This window comes from Pituophis catenifer, unplaced genomic scaffold (assembly GCF_029215685.1).
Source record: "Pituophis catenifer annectens isolate HBS135680 unplaced genomic scaffold, rPitCat1.0.hap2 SCAF_2, whole genome shotgun sequence".
NCBI lineage: Eukaryota > Metazoa > Chordata > Lepidosauria > Squamata > Colubridae > Pituophis > Pituophis catenifer.
Genome location: NW_027256882.1, coordinates 27,625,928 through 27,645,905, shown reverse-complemented (window position 1 = coordinate 27,645,905; position 19,978 = coordinate 27,625,928). Strand labels below are relative to the sequence as shown.

The 19,978-nt window shown below is 40.8% G+C and overlaps 1 protein-coding gene across 5 annotated transcripts; it reads left to right on the top strand.

Annotated features, from left to right (window-relative positions):
- Positions 1-2,886: 2,886 nt before the first annotated feature.
- On the top strand, positions 2,887-17,467 carry LOC139311944 (zinc finger protein 84-like). 5 transcript variants are annotated; one of them, XM_070936466.1, is made up of 3 exons: positions 2,887-4,626; positions 14,872-15,089; positions 15,339-17,467. In XM_070936466.1, exons 1-3 carry the CDS (start codon positions 3,025-3,027, stop codon positions 15,643-15,645), a joined length of 2,127 nt encoding a protein of 708 aa, XP_070792567.1. In that variant the 5' UTR covers positions 2,887-3,024; the 3' UTR covers positions 15,646-17,467. The 5 variants fall into 5 exon arrangements, with proteins under 5 accessions (XP_070792567.1, XP_070792570.1, XP_070792568.1 ...); XM_070936469.1 differs by having other exon boundaries at positions 2,887-4,175; positions 14,919-17,467; XM_070936467.1 differs by having other exon boundaries at positions 2,887-4,276; positions 14,858-17,467.
- The last annotated feature ends 2,511 nt before the right edge of the window (positions 17,468-19,978 follow it).

Genomic DNA, 19,978 nt, shown 5'->3' with positions numbered 1-19,978 from the left:
GTTCCTGGTTGGTACACATAGGTCTACGCAGAAGCTGACATATGATGTTACAGTATCTGTGAGTTCATCTAAGTCTGCAGAGGTACTTTCGAAAACATTCCAATCAGTGCAGTCAAGGCAGGCCTGTAGCTTTAACTTTGCCTCCTCAGTCCAGGTCTTCACTGATTTAATTGTTGGTTTTGTGATTTTAAGTCTCTGCTTGTAAGCAGGTACAAGATGAATCATACCCTGGAATATGCATGCTGTTGTCATCAATAATCATCATGTAACCAGGTTTCAATAAAGCATAGGGCAGCTTTATTTATTTCATAGGCACTGTGAAAATCAGAGTTGCATCTGTTTAAAAGGAGTATTTAATCCATCTTGTTAGCAAGTGAGTTTATATTTGTCAGGAAGATCGAAGGGAGAGCTGTTCTATTTCCCTTATTTCTTACCTTGTTTAAAATTCCCGCCCTTTTACCTTGTCTCAGTTTTCTTTGTTTGGTTTTCTTGGTAATCCATAGCTCCAGGGAAATTGCTTCTTCCTGTATTAGAATCTCCTACATGTGTGTAAAGACGGGGGTGGGGGGTGGCGGGGGTGGGGGGGTAGGATGTGTGTGAGATCACAGAAAGTTGCTTCTTAAAGAAACATTGCTTAATTCTTAGCAGATGGTCTTGTGAGTAAGAAATCCATAGTGAGTAGCAGAGAATAATTAAAAATAAAGAAGCCATTAGAGAGCATTTGACTGAGGCAGTCTTTGCCATCTTGGATCATCTAGCAGCAATAATTTGAAGTAATTCTTTTCTGTATGACTTTATCAGTCTGTAACATCGTTGTGGAGGAATTTTGGCCCACTCTTCTTTACAACATTGCTTCAATTCATTGAGGTTTCTGGGCATTTATTTTTGCACATCTCTCCTGAGATCCTGCACCAGCATTTCAATCAGGTTGAGGTCTGGACTTTTACTGGGCCATTGCAACACTTTGATTCTTTTCTTTTTAAGCCATTCTGTTGCAGATTTGCTGGTGTGCTTTGGGATTATTGTCCTGGTACATAATCCGATGTCGGCCAAGCTTTAGCTGTTGGACAGATGACCTCTCATTTGACTCTAGAATACTTTGGTATAGAGAGGAGGTCATGGTCGACTCAATTATTGCAAAGTGTTCAAGTCTTGTGGTTGCAAAATAAGCCCAAATCATGAATCCCTCAATCACCGTGCTTGACGGTATGTATGAGATGTTTGTGCTGATATGCTGTGTTTGGTGGCACTGTGTATTATGGCCAAACTTCTCCACTTTGGTTTTGTCTGTCAAAGGATAGTGTTCTAGAATAATTGTAATTTGTTCAGATGCAACTTTGCAAACTTTAGTTATGTTGCCATGTTTTTTTAGAGAGGAGGCTTTCTCCTGGCAACGCTTCCAAAGGAAACCTACCTCTTTAATCTTTTTCTGATTGTATTGTCATGAACTTTAAAATTTAACATGCTAACTGAGGCCTGTAGAGTCTGAGATATAACTCTTTTTTTGCTATTTCTCTGAGCATTGTATGGTCTTTGGGGTGAATTTGCTGGGATGTCCACTCCTGGGAACATTGGCAACTGTCTTGAATGTTGTAGGGACAGCTTTCAGGCTGAAAACACATGGATTTTCCACATATATACATATTTGTAGGTGTGTGTATTTGTACATCCCTCTGTAGGCATCTATCTACAATTGTATAATCCATTCCCAGCACTTCTAGATATATTTCATGATATCCCTTTGCAGCAGGGGTGAAATGCTACCAGTTTGGTCCAGTTCATCTGAACCGGTAGTAAAAAAATGCTACTGTTTCGCCAAACTGGTAGTAAAAAATGTTTTTTAAAAAGTTCCGACAATCAGCTAAGTGAGCCGCAATCGTCGGAACTTTTTTTTTTACTTTTTAAGCATTTTTTTACTGCCGATTCTCCAGAACTGGAAGTTAAAAATGCTTGAAAAAGTATTTTTCACAAAATCATATCATAGCCCTTTTTGTCTAGTTCAAATCTTTTTTTCCATTGTGAATGTATTTGTAAATGTATAAATCAATGGCAAATATCCTTCTGACTCCAACTCCTCATTAGATTTGAGGATAGGGTCACAATAATTGAACAATATTATTTGACCATAAGTCCACCAAACTTAGAGTTGTCCATCTGTCATAGTTTAAATTGAGTTACAATTAAACATTTAAAGTGTAAAAGAGAAACGGCATGTTTCGTAAATCATTTACCTGAATTACTGAGATTCTACCCAATATTTGCAGTGTGAAGAATTTGTGATTGATCCAAGTCAACAAGTGTATTTCATGATTGAATGTATATTTGAACTTGGATCTCAGTAATCTTCAATGTGTCAAATGAATCATAATTAACATTAGAAAATTTCAGCATCATGGCATGTTTGCTTTTTACTTGTAATGTATACTTTTCACATCTTCTGCAACCACTTTATAAAGAAACAATTTTAAACTTACACTTTTCTTTAAATCTTACAGATGAAAAGGATACCAATAAGAGCATTTCGGACAACTGAGAAAAACCAACAACTTTGAAAATGAAAGCAAATTGAGCCCTCAGAAAAGCACACAATTCTTCTCTTTCCCCAGCTGGTGAGAGACAAAGGGGAGAAAATCAAGAAGAGATATCAAACTGGAAAAAGTAGAGTATACAGAACTCAATAGATTATATGAAAAGGTCAAAGGATATTATTTTTTCCATTCAGAAAAAAAGTAAAATATCTAGAAGTGAGTGAGGAGGAAAAAGACAATTGGATAGCCACAAAAGGTAGACAGAAATGCTGGTCTTTAGACAGTAATGCAGGCCTTGCCCTATGAGGAAGAAAACAGTAGCTTGAATCAAAGCTCCATGCAACAAAAGACCACACGTATTTTTGACCTCTTCAAGAACATCAGTGGTAGAAAAGCTCCATAGATGTGCCTGTTGTGGGAAAAGCACACATAGCAAATCTGTTCTGATTGTGGGAAAACTTTCAGTCAGAATTCCAACCTGGTGAGACACTAGAGGATGCACACAGGAGAGAAACCCTTTGAATGTCCTGATTGTGGCAAACGTTTTAGTTGGAATTCCCATTTGGTTAAACACCAGAGGACTCACACAGGAGAGAAACCCTTTGAATGTCCTGATTGTGGGAAAAGTTTCAGTGAGAATTCTAACCTGGTACACCATCAGAGGGCTCACACAGGAGAGAAACCCTATGAGTGTCTATATTGTGGCAGGGGTTTCAGTCAGAATTGCAACCTGGTGAAACACCAGAGGACTCACACAGGAGAGAAGCCCTTTGAATGTCCTGATTGTGGGAAAGGTTTCAGTCAGAATTCAAGCCTGGTGATTCATCAGAGGACTCACACAGGACAGAAACCCTTTGAATGTCCTGATTGTGGCAAACGTTTCAGTTTGAATTCCCATTTGGTTAAACACCAGAGGACTCACACAGGAGAGAAACCCTTTAAATGTCCTGATTGTGGGAAAAGTTTCAGTCAAAGGTCCAGCTTGGTGGTACACCAGAGGACTCACACAGGGGAGAAACCTTTTGAATGTCCTGATTGTGGGAAAAGTTTCATTCAAAATTCTGAGCTGGTGAATCATCAGAGGACTCACACAAGAGAAAAACCCTTTGAATGTCCTGATTGTGGGAAAAGTTTCAGTCATAATTCTAACTTGATAAGCCACCAGAGAACTCACACAGGAGAGAAACCCTTTGAATGTCTTCATTGTGGCAGAGGCTTCAGTGTGAATTCCAACCTGGTGACACACCAAAGGACTCACACAGGAGAGAAACCGTACAAATGTCCTGATTGTGGGAAAGGTTTCAGTCAGAATTCAAGTCTGGGGGTTCATCAGAGGACTCACACAGGAGAGAAACCCTTTGAATGTTCTGATTGTGGCAAACGTTTCAGTTGGAATTCCAATTTGGTTAAACACCAGAGGACTCACACAGGAGAGAAACCCTTTGAATGTCCTGTTTGTGGGAAATGTTTCAGTCAGAATTCAAGCCTGGTGATTCATCAGAGGACTCATACAGGAGAGAAACCCTTTGAATGTTCTGATTGTGGAAAATGTTTCAGTTTGAATTCCCATTTGGTTAAACACCTGAGGACTCACACAGGAGAGAAACCCTTTGAATGTCCTGATTGTGGGAAAAGTTTCAGTGAAAGGTCCAGCTTCGTGACACACCAAAGGACTCACACAGGAGAGAAACCGTACAAATGTCCTGATTGTGGGAAAGGTTTCAGTCAGAATTCAAGTCTGGTGGTTCATCAGAGGACTCACACAGGAGAAAAACCATTTGAATGTCCTGACTGTGGTAAAAAATTCAATTGGTACTGCAGCTTGATGAAACACCAAAGGACTCACACAGGACAGAAACCCTTTGAATGTCCTGATTGTGGGAAAGCTTTCAGTCAGAATTGCAACCTGGTGGAACACCAGAGGACACACACAGGAGAGAAAGCATTTGAATGTTCTGATTGTGGCAAACGTTTCAGTTGGAATTCCAGTTTGGTTAAACATCAAAGGACTCACACAGGAGAGAAACCCTTTGAATGTCCTGATTGTGGGAAACATTTCAGTCAAAGGTCCAACTTGGTGGTACACCAGAGGACTCACATGACAGAAATGATATGAATGTCCAGATTGTGGAAAACGTTTCAGTCATAATTCTGATCTAGTGAAGCCATACGAGGGTCCAGAGTGTGGGAAAAGTTTCACTTACTGTTCTGATCTGGTGAAACCCCAGAGGACTCACACAGGAGAGAAACCTTTTCAATGTCCTGATAGTGGGAAAAGTTTCAGTCACAATTTTAACCTGGTGAGTATACATACAGTACAGGAGAGAAAACAAATGACATATAAGTAATGTAGGTTTACACACAGGAGAGAAAGTCAAGGAAATAATAATAATAACTTTATTGTCATTGTACGTGTATGCACATAATACCCATACAACGAAATTCACTTAACACCCAAAGACCAGGTCCAACACACATAACAATCCCCAAACACACTCCCACCCACCGCAATTCTCCACCCCTAAACCACCCAAACATCCACACAACAGACCAAGTAAATCCACATTAGGCAAAAGGTGATGAGTTTAGACAAAGTTTAAGTTTCATTTTTGATCCGTCATTGGAAGTGTAAGTGAGAAATTGACTATTTAAGTTCCGTCCTGATTCATTTTACTGGAAGATATCTCAGAAATAGAACTGTGATTGGAGAGAAAAAATGGTAAATATTAACTTGATAAAGATGTACTGTTCGGTGTTTTGTGTGTGTGTGTGTGTTATCAAGCAATTCCCTCTCCACAGGATCCCTCCAAGCCTTTCCCTCTCCCACAGGGTCCCTATAGGCATTTCCCTTCTTCCCAGGGTCCCCAAAGGTGTTTCCTTCCCCACAGAGTCCCCACAGGCCTTTTCCCCACCCACAGGGTCCCCAAAGGCTTTTTTCCTTTTCTGCTACATCCCCGCAGTCCTTAGGCCTGACTCCCACCCCACCAGGCCTCACAGCCTCCTCCATACCCTATGAAGATCTCTGAACCTCAAGTTGGTGAAGAAGGCCAGGACACACATCCCAGGGCCAGATGACTATGTCCTGGATGCAGCCGTTATTTTCAGTGTGCTTGGGATTCAACCTTGGGCCATGTGATGGACTGTGGAAGCAGCTGCCATTTTGTCACACCTCCCTCAGGGCCAAAATGGCGGCTGCTTCTGAGTCATTGTTGCATGGGAGAGGGAGAAACTGCTCTGTTTCGCTTCCTTAACACTGTGCAAACTGCATTATGGGATTGTGGGTGCACTGAAAATGAGGGCTGCCTCCAGGAGGAATATTGAGTTGAGGAGAAAAGGGATTGTGGCTTTGATGACAGGATCTCCATGTTTATTAGCGACTCCTGCTGTGATCTCATTTTCTTGGAGGTGCCTGCTTTTTTCCCTTGGATGACTGCTGGGTAATAGCAACACTCTGAAATATCTACTGTATCCCCTTTGGTGGTGGCAATGTGAGAAAAAATTTGAACAGTGGAAAATCTTTCATTTTTAATAATGCATTGTGTAATGTAAGGACTATCAATAGCTTTTGGCAAGGAAAAAATCGGATGGCCTCAATGTTGCTATGAATGTTAGGGCAAGGCAAGACATTCGGAATGGCCTCAAACTGCCAGATGTGCAGTGAATAAGTTTAATAATAAAACTAATAAAATTATAACAGAAAGCCCTTTTCTCAATTCTTCTTCAGTGGTGGTGTTCTCCACGCATACATTGGGTTTCTAACACTCTACAATTGTTAATCTACCTGTAATCTGTCTCTTTTGCATTCTGCACCTCTATAACCAATCTGTCTTCTTCAGCTTCATTTCCCTTCTCATTATAAATTTAAATTTTTATATGCTTCTGCCTCTTAATTTGTTGTATTGCTATTTGCCTCAGTCCTAACTTCTATGAAAGAATGACATTTCTTTATGCAGAGTTAAAAATTAGAATGGCTACACTGGATCTGTTTTGATTGGCCTTTTTCTCAGATACAGGGATGGTCTTCTCCAGGATTGCCTGTCTCAGAGGTCAAAATTAGGACATTTCAAACTGGACAACTAAGGTTTCCCTTGTAAAATTACAACATCTAAAGCAGCCATTGGTTGTGCCAGTGGGTTTGTAGCTTTTGAAAATCATAAAATACAGAGGGTCTGTCTGACTTCCCTGATGATTCTCCCAGTTCTAAACTGGATCCAACAGACATTATGAAAGTCAAGGTCCTCGTGGATGGAAACGGAGCCAATAGATGAAATGGCCACTATCACCATTCATACTTTATTAAATCTGCATTAAAATGGCAGTGTAGGATACTGCTCTAAAAACGTTAACTTGGTGTTCAATCAGTTTGTGCTTTGGTTGAATATTCTATATTTCCTTTTTGTTTTTTTACAAATTTTCTTTTGAAACATTTCTTCTACCATATATAATCAATCAACCCTTTCTTTTTAAACCCCATTTTCTAGGCCCTGCTGCATATTGTTCTCTCTCTGACCTAATGGAGACTTCTCTGCAGGCAGATTTACAGAAGCACATGGCATTTTTTCAGAAATAAAATTTCCTCCTTCAGGAATGAATTGGCATTGTGGGTGCTCTTGGATGCAGCCCTGGCCAGCAGGAATTAAGCTGGCTCCCTTGGAGTGTCTGGCCTCATGGTGCTGCCGTGTCCTAAATCCTTGGACGCCACAGGAAGTCAGTTTTGGGATTGTGGGAAAGACCCCATCCCCGGAAGAATGAAATATTTTTGGGAATATTAAGAGGCAGAATATATTCCCCCAAAGGAGAAATGGCATTCTCAAGCAAATGTTTTTTACGTAAGGCAAATAAAACTTTCATTCCCAAAAACTGCTCATCGTATTTTTTTTGCAAAGAATCTTACACATGATAATGTGCAGATCACATGCAAGAATTTTCTTGCTTTCCAGCTTCAGTAGGGTGTCTTGCATTATTGACATGAAGAAGTGCGTGAAATATAAATACAATTCTGAAATTGTTGGTTCATCGTCCTTTGCGAGTTCATTTTCCTGATCCGAAATAAGGTTCCAGATAACCTTATGGCACTCATCAGATCCAAGAGAAATAAAATACGATTTTAGAGGTATCCAGTTTAAAAGAAGTCTTTCGACCGCTTTAAACAAACTTAACCAACGTGTTGGAACATGGCGCAAAACTTCATGGAATTCTGACTCGCAAAACTTACGTACCATTTCATCATAAAGCTTTTGAATAAAAAAAATGTCCACTATTTTGTGAAAAAAAATAGTGAACATAATGTGAAAAAAGTGGACTGTCCGCTCAAATAGTGGCCACCTGGCAACAGAGCCCTCTATGCGGGCACAACAGCCATCACCCCAGCCCAGTTCCACCACGCATGCCTGTGCGCCTCCCGCTGGCCAGCTTGTTTTCGGGTCTCCACCGCAGATTTGTGGGGCATATGTAGGGACACACATGCGCATATGTGGGTGTGGGGTGCATGCATGGGGGGGGGCGTGCGGGTTGGTGCAGGAAGCTTTCCAGGCCCAAAACAGGGCCAAGGGGCCCAGGACACATGGGGGGGGCTTGGGGCTCATCCGTGGGAACACACGTGTAGGTGTTGGGGGCTCTAGCATTGCATTTTCAGGATTCACAGAATGTGCATGCATTCCGGCTTGTATGTGCACGCTTTGGGCACTCAGCACCAAAAAGGTTTACCATCACTGTTATAGGGTCCCCTACTTGGAGAATTGGTCCCTTCCAACTCTTATTCTGTAATTCTTTAATAACTTTATGAACGTTTAAGGCTCAGCCTGTAGCTAATCTTCCCAAGTTAAGTAGGGTCACGTTTCATTATTTCACTCGCATCGGCTGCCAGGAGTGGAAACTGACTTGATGGCGTGGAATCGGTGAAAATGTCTTGCAAACGCCTTCACAGGTAGAGACGGGAGGAGCCTGTTTTACCGCCTCCTATCGGGAGATGGCGGTCAGATGGGCAACATCGGCGCCTAGGAAGCCGTCGCTACAGAGGCATCTGGGGCTGAGCCTTAAGGAGTTAAAACCATCAAGTACTGCATTGCTAGAGGGGAGGGGAGGGAAGGGCTGGATCTACCGGATCGCTCACGGGAGGAAGGTGGTGCGCCGAGTGGCTTCTCTGCTCTTCCAAGAGCCGAAGCAGCACCTGGTGGGTGAGTGGAGGGCTGGTCGGAGGAGAGGCTGGGAGCAGGAAAGGCTGCTTGATTTCCTCCGCTGCGTGGAAGCAGAGAAGCAACCGGAACATAGAATAGAATATAGAAAAACGGAGTTGGATGGGACCTTGGCGGTCATGTAGTCCAACCCTCTGCTCAAGCAAGAGAACTTGGACCATTTCAGACAAATGGCCGTCCAGTATCTTCTTCAGAGCCTCCAGTGAGAAGCACCCACAACTTGGGCAGGGAAGCCCTTCCTTCCACTGGTCGCTGTCAGGAAATTTCTTCTGGTTTCTAGGATGCTTCTCTCCTTCATTGCTTTCCACCCATTACTTCTTGCCTTGCCTTCTGGTGCTTTGGAGAAGAAGTTAATCTTCTCTTCTTTGTGGCAGCACCTCAAATATTGGAACATGTCACCTCTAATCCTTCTTTTCACCAGACTAGACCTACCCAATTCCTACAACTGTTCTTCACATGTTTTCGCCTCAAGCCCCCAGTCATGTTTCTTCCTCTTTCATTTCTTCTCTTCAAACTAACCTTCCTGTTCAGTATTAAGTCCAGTATAGCTGACCCTCCAATTATCTCTTCTATCTTTTGCACAACAGAGTTGTCAGGTTCCTCAAGAACCTTTAAGAAGAAACTGGATAGCCCTTTATCCAAAATGGTACAGGCTCTCCCCCTGACTGAGCAGGGGGAGAGATCTAGATCTAGAAGATCTCCAAGATCCCTTCAAAATCTGTTGTTCTGTTATGGACCTACTGGTTGGTTTTTTTTGCAATAATATCGGAAATCTCTTCTGGGGTTTTTGCTTTTTTATTTCCATGTCTAGCCAAGAAGCATTTGATTTCTTATTGGTGCCCCATCCATGTATTAATCAGGTTCAACTGTGTTTAAGCCAGCACTTTTTAAAAAATAGCTTTGAGAACCTTTGGGATGTTCAGTTGTATAGGTAGTCCTCACTTAGCATTTGTTCCCTGAACCTTCAAAGTTACAATGGCACAGTAAAGGCAGATATACATCTGATTCACACATTAGTGCTCATTGTAACTCTTGTTCAGTGACCTGAACAAGTCAGCAGTTCCTGTGGTTATGAAGGTGAAAGAAAAGGAATTGCAACAATTTGGGTTCTGCCAACCGGTTCACATTTATGATGGTTTCAGCATCCCACACTCGGGATCCCCATTTGTGATCTTCCTAGCTAGATTCTTGTCAAGCAAAATCAGTGGGGATGCCAGCAGGAAGTTGCAAGCCACAGTCAGGTGAAATTGCCTTTAAAAACCCACAGTGATTCGCTTAACAACTGCAGAGGAACAGATTTAAGTTGTCGCTTTCATGTGATATCATGCTTCCTGATCAGGGTGTTTAGTGACATAGATGCCAGTCCCAAATGCAGTCAGTAAGTATGGACTGCTTCAATAGGAATGTCACCAGAGTGGTTGTGGACAGTATTTTCTGCCCTTACTTGGAACTGAGGACTTCTATGGGAAAACTGGTGCTTCAAATCTTGCAGTCTTTAGGCATCATTTTATCAATTAAAGCCCTCACATCTCTAAAATTAGCACAGAAGGTTTGACTAACCATTTTGGGTTTAGGGACAGCTTTCAGGCTGAAAACAGATGGATTTTCCACATATGTACATACTTGTAGGTGTTTTTATTTGTACTTCTCTCTGTATGCATCTAGCTACAATTGTATAATCCATCCCCAGCACACCTAGATATATTGATTGGTTTGGCATGATCTGTTTTTAACAAACCCGTCCTGGCTACTAGTTATTACTTTACTCGTTTCTAGGTGTTGGCAGATCTGTTTTTTTAATTATCTTTTCCAGTATCTTCCCAGGTATTGATGTTAGGCTGATTGGTCTATAGTTTCCTGGGTCTGTTTTTTTTTCCTTTTTGAAGATGGGAACCACATCAGCTCTTTTCCAGTCCTCTGGTAGTTTCCCGGGTGTTCCAGGATTTTTGAAACGTGGTCCAGTGGTTCCTAGATGACTTTGGCCAGCTCATTTAGAACTCTGGGATGTAATCGGTCAGGTCCTGGTGATTTGTATTCATCAAAATCAGACAGGTATTCTCTTACTGTTTTTTTGCTTATTTTAACTTTTATTTCCAGTCTGTTTTATAAAGTTATGTTTCTGGTACGTTGGACTATAGTTTCTTTTTGCGTGAAGACCGATGCAAAGAATGAGTTAAGCAGCTCTGTTGTCTCTCTGTTGCCTGTTACTTCTTTGCTGTTTTCTCTCTTTAGTGGACCAACTGTTTCCTTGATTTTTTTCTTGTTGTTTATATGTTGGAAGAAACTTTTTAAATTATCTTTGACTTTTGTTGCAAGTTTTTGTTCGTTCTGAGTCTTTGCTTTCCTGACTTTGTCTATGCAGATTCTGGCTATCTGCCGATATGCTGCCTTAGTCCCTCTCTCCATTTTTTGTATCTGTCCTTTTTGTCTTTCAATTTGTCAGAGAGATCTTTGTGCAGCAATGCTGGTTTCTTCTTGGATTTCTTGTCTTTCTTTCTCAGCGGTATTGTGCTAGTCTGGGCTTTTATTATTATATTGTGCAGACTTTCCCAAGATTTTTGAGTTGTTTTCCTCTTTAGGATTTTCATCCAAGGAATCTTTCCCAAGTTCTCTCTGAGTTTATTAAAATCAGCTCTTTTAAAATTGAAGACTCTGGTATCACTATGTTCTGTTACTTGTGTTTGCATTATGTTGAATTCTAGTATGACATGATCTAGTATGCCATGGTCACACTCACCCAAGCAGTGGTGGGATTCAATTTTTTTAACAACTGGTTCTGTGGGTGTGGCTTATTTGGGGGCATGGCTTGGTGGTCATGTGACCGGGTGGGTATGGCTACATGCATAAGGACTACTCAAGAGGGCTGAAAAAAGTGAATTATGACCGGTCCTTGCACTTTTGACTGATCCTCATACTGATTGACCGTCCTTACATTTATGCCCATTGCAGTATTATTAACTGTAGAATCACTCATTTCACAATTGTGGTGCTTCTCTTCACCATGGTGACAAGATAGGGCGCAAAACGAAAAATGTGATGATGGTATAAGTAAGTATGAAAAACGGTCATAAGTCACTTTTTTTCAGTGCCATTGTAACTTTGAATGGTCACTAAATGAACTGTTGTAAGTCAAAGATTACCTGTACAAAAATACAAAAAAGCTTCTTTGTTTGCAAAAAGCTGCCCTAAATACCAATCATTACATTAGAATTACTGGAGTTACAAATCCGGCAGGGTGCCAGAGCACCTTGAGGAATTAAAATAGTTAAAATGCAGTGATAACTATCAGCAGCCAACTCTTGCTCATAAAGTAAAAACCTGTAGCAGAGAGGTAATTTAAGCTCTCCAGAAAGAGCACACCCAGGAGAAGCAATCCTTAGATGCATTAGCACCACTTAAAGATACCAGCTGGTCTTACTCACCCCATAAGATATCCCAAGGAAATCATCCAGATTTAAGGAAAGATCACATGCCCCCCAGAAAGACAGTAAACAAAATCAGTGCGAAGCTTGTATCCTGCCTCTTGGAAGTACACCTCAAAAGGACAGTGCCAAGAACCACTAAAGCAGTGAAGGAAGACCCCCTCCCCAGATAAAAAAAAGCACTTGAGATAAGCCTAACTATAAAGAAAGCAATTAGAATGTAGCAAAAGAGCAAACACAGTAGTTGTTGGTTGTTAAACCAATTACAGAACAAATAGACACAGGAACTAGACAGATTTCCGAAGTGCTTCTTTTCAGGAACAGAGATTAACATTTTTCCTTTCAAACAAAGCTGAATAGGGAAAATTATCCCATTAATAAACACAGGAATAAACATCACCAAGCACAGAATTAAACTTCACCAAAGACCAGTTTTAGACCAAAAGTCAGAAAGAGTATGTTAACTCACCTTTGAATGTGAATCTTCCTAGTTAGCCAAGAAGCCTTGCTGAATGGCACTCATCTTGGTTCCTTGCCATTAAAAGCTTCTTTCCACCAGCTGTTCCTTATTCAATTATTTCTTCAAAGTGCTGATCATTGCATCCCAGCTGGAAGAACTCCAACAGGGGAGTATTTCCTCCCAACAGCATTGTAAACAGCTTAAAACAATCCTTCCCCTTTAAGAAAGTCAAGCAAAGAAAAAGAAAGTACCAGCAAAGAACATAAAAGAACATAAAAACTCCTGAGAATCTCAGACAATAAGTCTTACGAAGAATGTAATAAGGGTTAACAGAGAGGAAGTTTCTGTAAGCAGGGCAATAAAGATTAGGCTAGAAACAACACCAGAACGTTGTAATTCCTTACAGGATTAACCCTGTAAAGTGGAAAAAAACAAGAGATTTCTTCTAACAACTGATTCTCCGAACTGCTTAGAAAGTTAACAACCAGTTCTAGCGAACTTGTAGAATCCCACCTCTGCACCCAAGGTTTAATTCTGTTATATTCTTTCATTGTTCAAGCATTATATTACATCCAAATTTCTTTGCCCACTGAATCATACAATGCTTTACATACTCATTCTGCAAGATCAATTTCAATAGCGGTTTATAAACCTCAGCAGTAATACGTTCAACAATTCATTTCCAATTTCCAATTCATTTTTCACAAAATGGTATCCATAGCTGTTTTTGTCTAGTTCAAATCTTACTTTCAATTGTAAATATATAAATCAATGGCAAACATCCTTTTAATTCCAACTCCTCTTTAGATTTGAGGATAGGGTCACAATAATAGAACAATATTATTTGACCATAAGTCCACCAGTCTGGCCTCGCCACATTTCTTTTCTAAAAAAAGTGTCTCCTGGGGAGACACTTAAAGAGGAAGGCATGTCTAAATCTGATATTCTTTATCACTTTAATCTTTATTCATGCCTGTCAATCTGAAGGAACCTCTTATTTTGGAGAGTCACTCACTCTTTTTGCCAGAAAACAACAGGCATGGAAGGACAATTTCAAATTTGGCAAACTCAAATGTCTTTCCTTAGTACCTTACAATAATTTATGTTTAGTTTTTGATTTTTCCCTTGCCATTTAAATGTAGAGATGTCCATCTGCCATATTTTCAGTTATAAGATTTAAAGTATGAAAGAAAAATAGCGTATTTGGAAAAACTACCCAATAATTGCAGTATGAAGAATTTGTGATTGACCCAAGTCAACAAGTATATTTCATGACTGAATGTATATTTGAACTTGGATCTCAGTAATCTGCAATGTGTCAAATAAATCATAATTAACATTAGAAGCTATTTCAGCATTGTGGCATGTTTGCTTTTTACTTGTATACTTTTTTCACATCTTCTGCAACAATTTTATAAAGAAACAATTTTAAACTTACATTTTTATTTAAATCTTACAGATGAAGAAGATACCAATAAGAGCACTCCGGACAACTAAGAATAACCAACAACTTTGAAAATGAAAGCAAATTGAGCCTTCAGAAAAGCATACAATTCTTCTCTTTCCCCACCTGGTGAGAGACAAAGGGGAGAAAAAGACATATCAAACTGGAAAAAGTAGAATATGCCGAACTCAACAATAGATTACATGAAAAAGGTCAAAGAAGATTATTTTTTCCATTCAGAAAAAAGGGAAATATCTAGAAGTGAGTGAGGAGGAAAAAGACAATTGGATAGCCACAAAAGGTAGACAGTAATGCAGGCTTTACCTTATGAGGAAGAAAACAGTAGCTTGAATCAAAGCTCCATGCAACAAAAGACCACACGTATTTTTGACCTCTACAAGAACATCAGTGGTAGAAAAGCTCCATAGATGTGCCTATTGTGGGAAAAGCACACATAGCAAATCACAGATTATGCATAACAGGATCCACACTGGAGGAAAGCCATACAAATTCTCCAAATGTTGGAAAAGATTTAGTTAGACCAGTTACCTTGTGGTTCATGAAAGGACCCATACAGGAGAGAAGCCCTATAGCTGCTCCCAATGCAGTAAATGCTTTTGCAAGCATGGCAAATTGGTGATACATGAGACGACACAGGAGGGGAAATCCCTTTGAATGTTCTGATTGTGGGAAAACTTTCAGCCAGAATTCCAACCGGGTGGTACACTAGAGGATGCACACAGGAAAGAAATCATATAATTGTCCTGATTGTGGGAAATGTTTCATTGCAAATTCCCAGCTGGTGATACACCAGAGGACTCACACAGGAGAGAAACCCTTTGAATGTTCTGATTGTGGCAAACGTTTCAGTTGGAATTCCCATTTGGTTAAACACCAGAGGACTCATACAGGAGAGAAACCATTTGAATGTCCTGAGTGTGGTAAAAGTTTCAGTGAGAATTCTAACCTGGTAAACCATCAGAGGACTCACACAGGAGAGAAACCTTTTGAATGTCTCAATTGTGGGAAAAGTTTCACTTGGTACTCCAGCCTGGTAATACATCAGAGGACTCACACAGAAGAGAAACCCTTTGAATGTCCTGTTTGTGGGAAATGTTTCAATCAGAGTTCCCACATGTTGGAACACCAGAGGACACACACAGGGGAGAAACCTTTTGAATGTCCTGATTGTGGGAAAAGTTTCCGTTGGTTCTGCAGCCTGGTGATACACCAGAGGACTCACACAGGAGAGAAACCCTTTGAATGTCCTGATTGTGGGAAACGTTTCAGTCAGAATTCTAGCCTGGTGAAACACCTGAGGACTCACACAGGGGAGAAACCCTTTGAATGTCCTGATTGTGGGAAATGTTTCAGTCAGAATTCCACCCTGGTGATACACCAGAGGACTCACACAGGGGAGAAACCCTTTGAATGTCCTGATTGTGGGAAAAATTTCAGTGAGAATTCCAATTTTGTTAAGCATCAGAGGATTCACACAGGAGAGAAACCCTTTGAATGTCCTGCTTGTGGGAAACGTTTCAGTCAGAATTCCAGCCTGGTGAAACACCAGAGGACTCACACGAGGGAAACGATATGAATGTCCAATTTGTGAAAAAAGGATACACCAGAGGATTTATACAGGAGTGAAGCCACATGAGTATCCAGAGGGTAGGAAAAGTTTCAGTTACTGTTCTGAGGAGAGATGGGCTTCAACAGGTTCTGACCAGTTCTAGAGAACCGGTAGCAGAAATTTTGAGTAGTTTGGAGAACCGGTAAATACCATCTCTGAGTGGCCCTGCGCCCATCCATTCTCTGCCTTCCCTTGCCACGCCGACCAAGCCATGCCACACCCAAAGAACCGGTAGTAAAAAATTTTGAAACCCACCACTAGTTCTGACCTGGTGAAACACCAAAGGATCCACTCAGGAGAGAAACCCTTTGAATGTCTCTTTTGTGTGAAAAGTCACCATTTTAACCTCGTGAGACACCAGAGGATACATACAGGAGAGAAACCATACAAATGACCTATAAGTAATGTAGGTTTACACAGAGGACAGAAAGTCAAGGAAATCCACATTAGGCAAAAATTGATGAGTTTAGAGAAGGCTTAAATTTCATTTTTGTTTTGTCTTTGGAAGTGTAGGTGAGAAATTGACTATTTAAGTTCTGGCCTGATTCATTTTACTGAAAGATATCTCAGTAGTAGACCTGTGTTTGGAGAGAAAAAATGCTAAATATTAATTTGATAAAGGTGTACTAACCTTTTTTCTTTTGTTATCAAGCCTTTCCCTCTCCCACAGGGTCCCCAAAGGTGTTTCCTTCCCCACAGAGTCCCCACAGGCGTTTTCCCCACCCACAGGTTCCCCAAAGGCTTTTTTCCTCTCCTGCTGTGTCCCCACAGTCCTTAGGCCTGACTCCCACCCCACCAGGCCTCACAGCCTCCTCCATAACCTTTGAAGATCTCTGAACCTCAAGTTGGTGAAGAAGGCCAGGACATGCATCCCAGGGCCGGATGGCTATGTCCTGGAAGCAGCCGTTATTTTCAGTGTGCTTGGGATTCAACCCTGGGCCATGTGATGGACTTGTGGAAGCAGCTGCCATTTTGTCACACCTCCCTCAGGGCCAAAATGGCGGCTGCTTCTGAGTCATTGTCGTGTGGGAGAGGGAGAAAATGCTCTGTTTCACTTCCTTAACACTGTGCAAACTGCATTAAGGGATTGTGGGTGCACTGAAAATGAGGGCTGCCTCCAGGAGGTCTCCAAAAGGTAAGTGTTTGATGGGTGAGGGGCGTGTAGGGAATAGGCCCAAAGCCCAATGAAAAAACCAATGTAAAATTTCAAATGAAAAGGCTGTTCTGCCTTGCAGATGAACCTGATGGAGAAGAGCTGTAGGAATATTGAGTTGAGGAGAAAAGGGATCGTGGCTTTGATGACAGGATCTCCATGTTTATTAGCGACTCCTGCTGTGATCTCATTTTCTTGGGGGTGCCTGCTTTTTTCCCTTTGATGGCTGCTGGGTGATAGCAGCACTCGGACATTTCTATTGTATCCCCTTTTGTGGTGGCAATGTGAGAAAAAATTTGAACAATGGAAAATCTTTCATTTTTAATAATGCATTGTGTAATGTAAGGACTATCAATATCTTTTCGCAAGGAAAAAATCAGGTAGTGTCAGTGTTGCTAGGAATGTTAGGGCAAGGCAATGTACTCAGAATGGCCTCAAACTGCCAGATGTCCAGTGAATAAGTTTAATAATAAAACTAATAAAATGGTAACACAAAGCCCTTTTCTCAATTATTTTTCAGTGGTGAGTTCTCCATGCATACATTGGGTTTTTAACACTCTACAATTGTTAATCTACGTGTAATCTGTCTCTTTTGCATTCTGCACCTCTATAACCAATCTGTCTTCTTCAGCTTCATTTCCCTCCACATTATAAATTTAAATTTTCAGTTTCACTAGTACCTCAATCCAGCCACTCTGTACCTCTGATATGAGCTGTAATTAGGCTTCTGCCTCTTAATTTGTTGCATTGCTATTTACCTCAGTTTTAAATTCTATGAAAGAATGACATTTCTTTATGCAGTGTTAAAAAATTAGAATGGCTAAACTGGATCTGTTTTGTTTGGCCTTCTTCTCAGATTCAGGGATGGTCTTTAGCATTACCAGTCTGAGACAACAAAAGTAGAACATTTCAAACTGACAACTTAAGGTTTCCCTTTTAACTTTACAACCTCTAAAGCAGCCATTGGTTGTGCCAGTGGGTTTGTAGCTTTTGAAAATCGTAAAATTACAGAGGGTCTGTCTCACTTCCCTGATGAGTCGCTCAATTCTGAACCAGATCCAACAGACATTATGAAAGTCGTGGTCCTCGTGGATGGAAACGGAGCCAATAGATGAAATGGCCACTATCACCATTCATACTTCATTAAATCTGCATTACAGATTATTACAGATGCACCACAATACTAGACAACACAGTATCAACAGTAGAGACCTTCAAATTTTTAGGTTGTAACATATCTCACGACCTAAAATGGACACCCAACATCAAAAACGTCATCAAAAAAGCACAACAAAGAATGTTTCTGTGCCAACTCGGGAAGCTCAAACTGCCCAAGAAGCTGCTGATACAGTTCTACAGAGGAATTATTGAGTCTGTCATCTGCACCTCTATAACTGGTTTAGTTCTGCAACCCAACAAGACAGACACAGACTTCAGAGGATAATTAGAATTGCAGAATATACAGTTACTACCAACCTGCCTTCCACTGAGGACCTGTATACTGCATGAGTCAAAAAGAGGGCTGTGAAAATATTTACAGACCCCTCACATCTTGGACATAAATTGTTTCAACTCCTACCCTCAAAACAACATTATAGAGCACTGCACACCAGAACAACTAAACACAAGAACAGTTTTTTCCTGAACACAATTACTCTGTTCAACAAATAATTCCCTCAACACTGTCAAACTAGTTACTAAGTCTGCATTACTATTAATCTCATCATTCCTATCACCCATCTCCTCTCACTTATGACTGTAACCTTGTTGCTGGTATCCTTAAGATTTATATTACCTGTTTCCCTATTACTATCATTAAGTGTTGTACCTTATGATTCTTGACGAATGTACCTTTTCTTTTATGTACACTGAGTGCATGCACCAAGACAAATTCCTTGTATGTCCAATCACACTTGGACAATAAAGAATTCTATTGAAATGGCAGTGCAGGATACCTGTCTAAAAACATTAACTTGGTGTTCTATCGGCTTGTGCTTTGGTTGAATATTCTATTTTTCCTTTTTGTTTTTTTACAAATATTTCTTTTGAAGAATTTCTTCTACTTTATACAGACAATCAACCCTTCTTTTTTAGGTCACTTCTCTGTGACCTAATGGAGACTTCTCTGCAGGCAGATTTACAGAAGCACATGGCATTTTTTCAGATATAAAATTTTCTCCTTCAGGAATGAATCAGCACTGTGGGTGCTCTTGGCCAGCAGGGATCGGCACTGTGGATGCAGCCCTGGCCAGCAGGAATGAAGCTGGCTCCCTTGGAGTGTCTGGCCTCATGGTTCTGCTGTGTCCTAAATCCTTGGACCCCATAGGAAATCAGTTTTGAAATTGTGGGAAAGACCACACCCCTGAAAGAATGAAATATTTTTCGGAATATTAAGTGGCAGAATATTATATTTCCCTAAAGGACAAATGGAGAAACATGCTTTTAAAGAAAGAAAGCATCCTTTCTTAATAGACCCCAGCAGATTTTGTGTTTATTAAGGAAGACTGGGCCAACCTATTCAGAAGTAACAGACCTTCATCTCCAGGGATGGCATTAACATTTACATTCTCCACCACCCAAATTCTAAGAACAGGAGTTTGTAGAGATTCTCAGTCATCCAGGTCATGGTTGTCCCAAAGGTGCTTTTTCAGGAGGCAATTGGACGTTCTTGTTTGTTTTTTCTTTTGAAGATGTTTCCCTTCTCATCCAAGAAGCTTCTTCAGCTTTGACAGGATCCCATTCTCCGCTATCCTGTCAGAGCTGAAGAAACTTCTTGGATGAGAAGGGAAACATCTTCAAAAGAAAACAAAAAAGAAAGCCCAGTTGCCTTCTGAAGAAGCATCTTTGGGACATCTAAGAACAGGACATGATCTTTTAGGACATAACAGGATTAACCCACCACCATTAAAATAGCAAAATGGAGGGGACCTCAGTAGATTGCACAACCCCAGCAGCATCACAGAAACCTATAAAGATCCATCTACTCATTCAACCAGTCGGTCAGCTGCCCTGGAACCATGGGCTGGTTCTGCTCATCAATAAAAGGATCTCCTTTCTTAAACAGCCTCCATTTTATTTCAAGCTTGGAACTGGACCTGGAGTTTTCTTCTAACAGGATATAGAGCAGTTTTGACCTCCACTGAGATT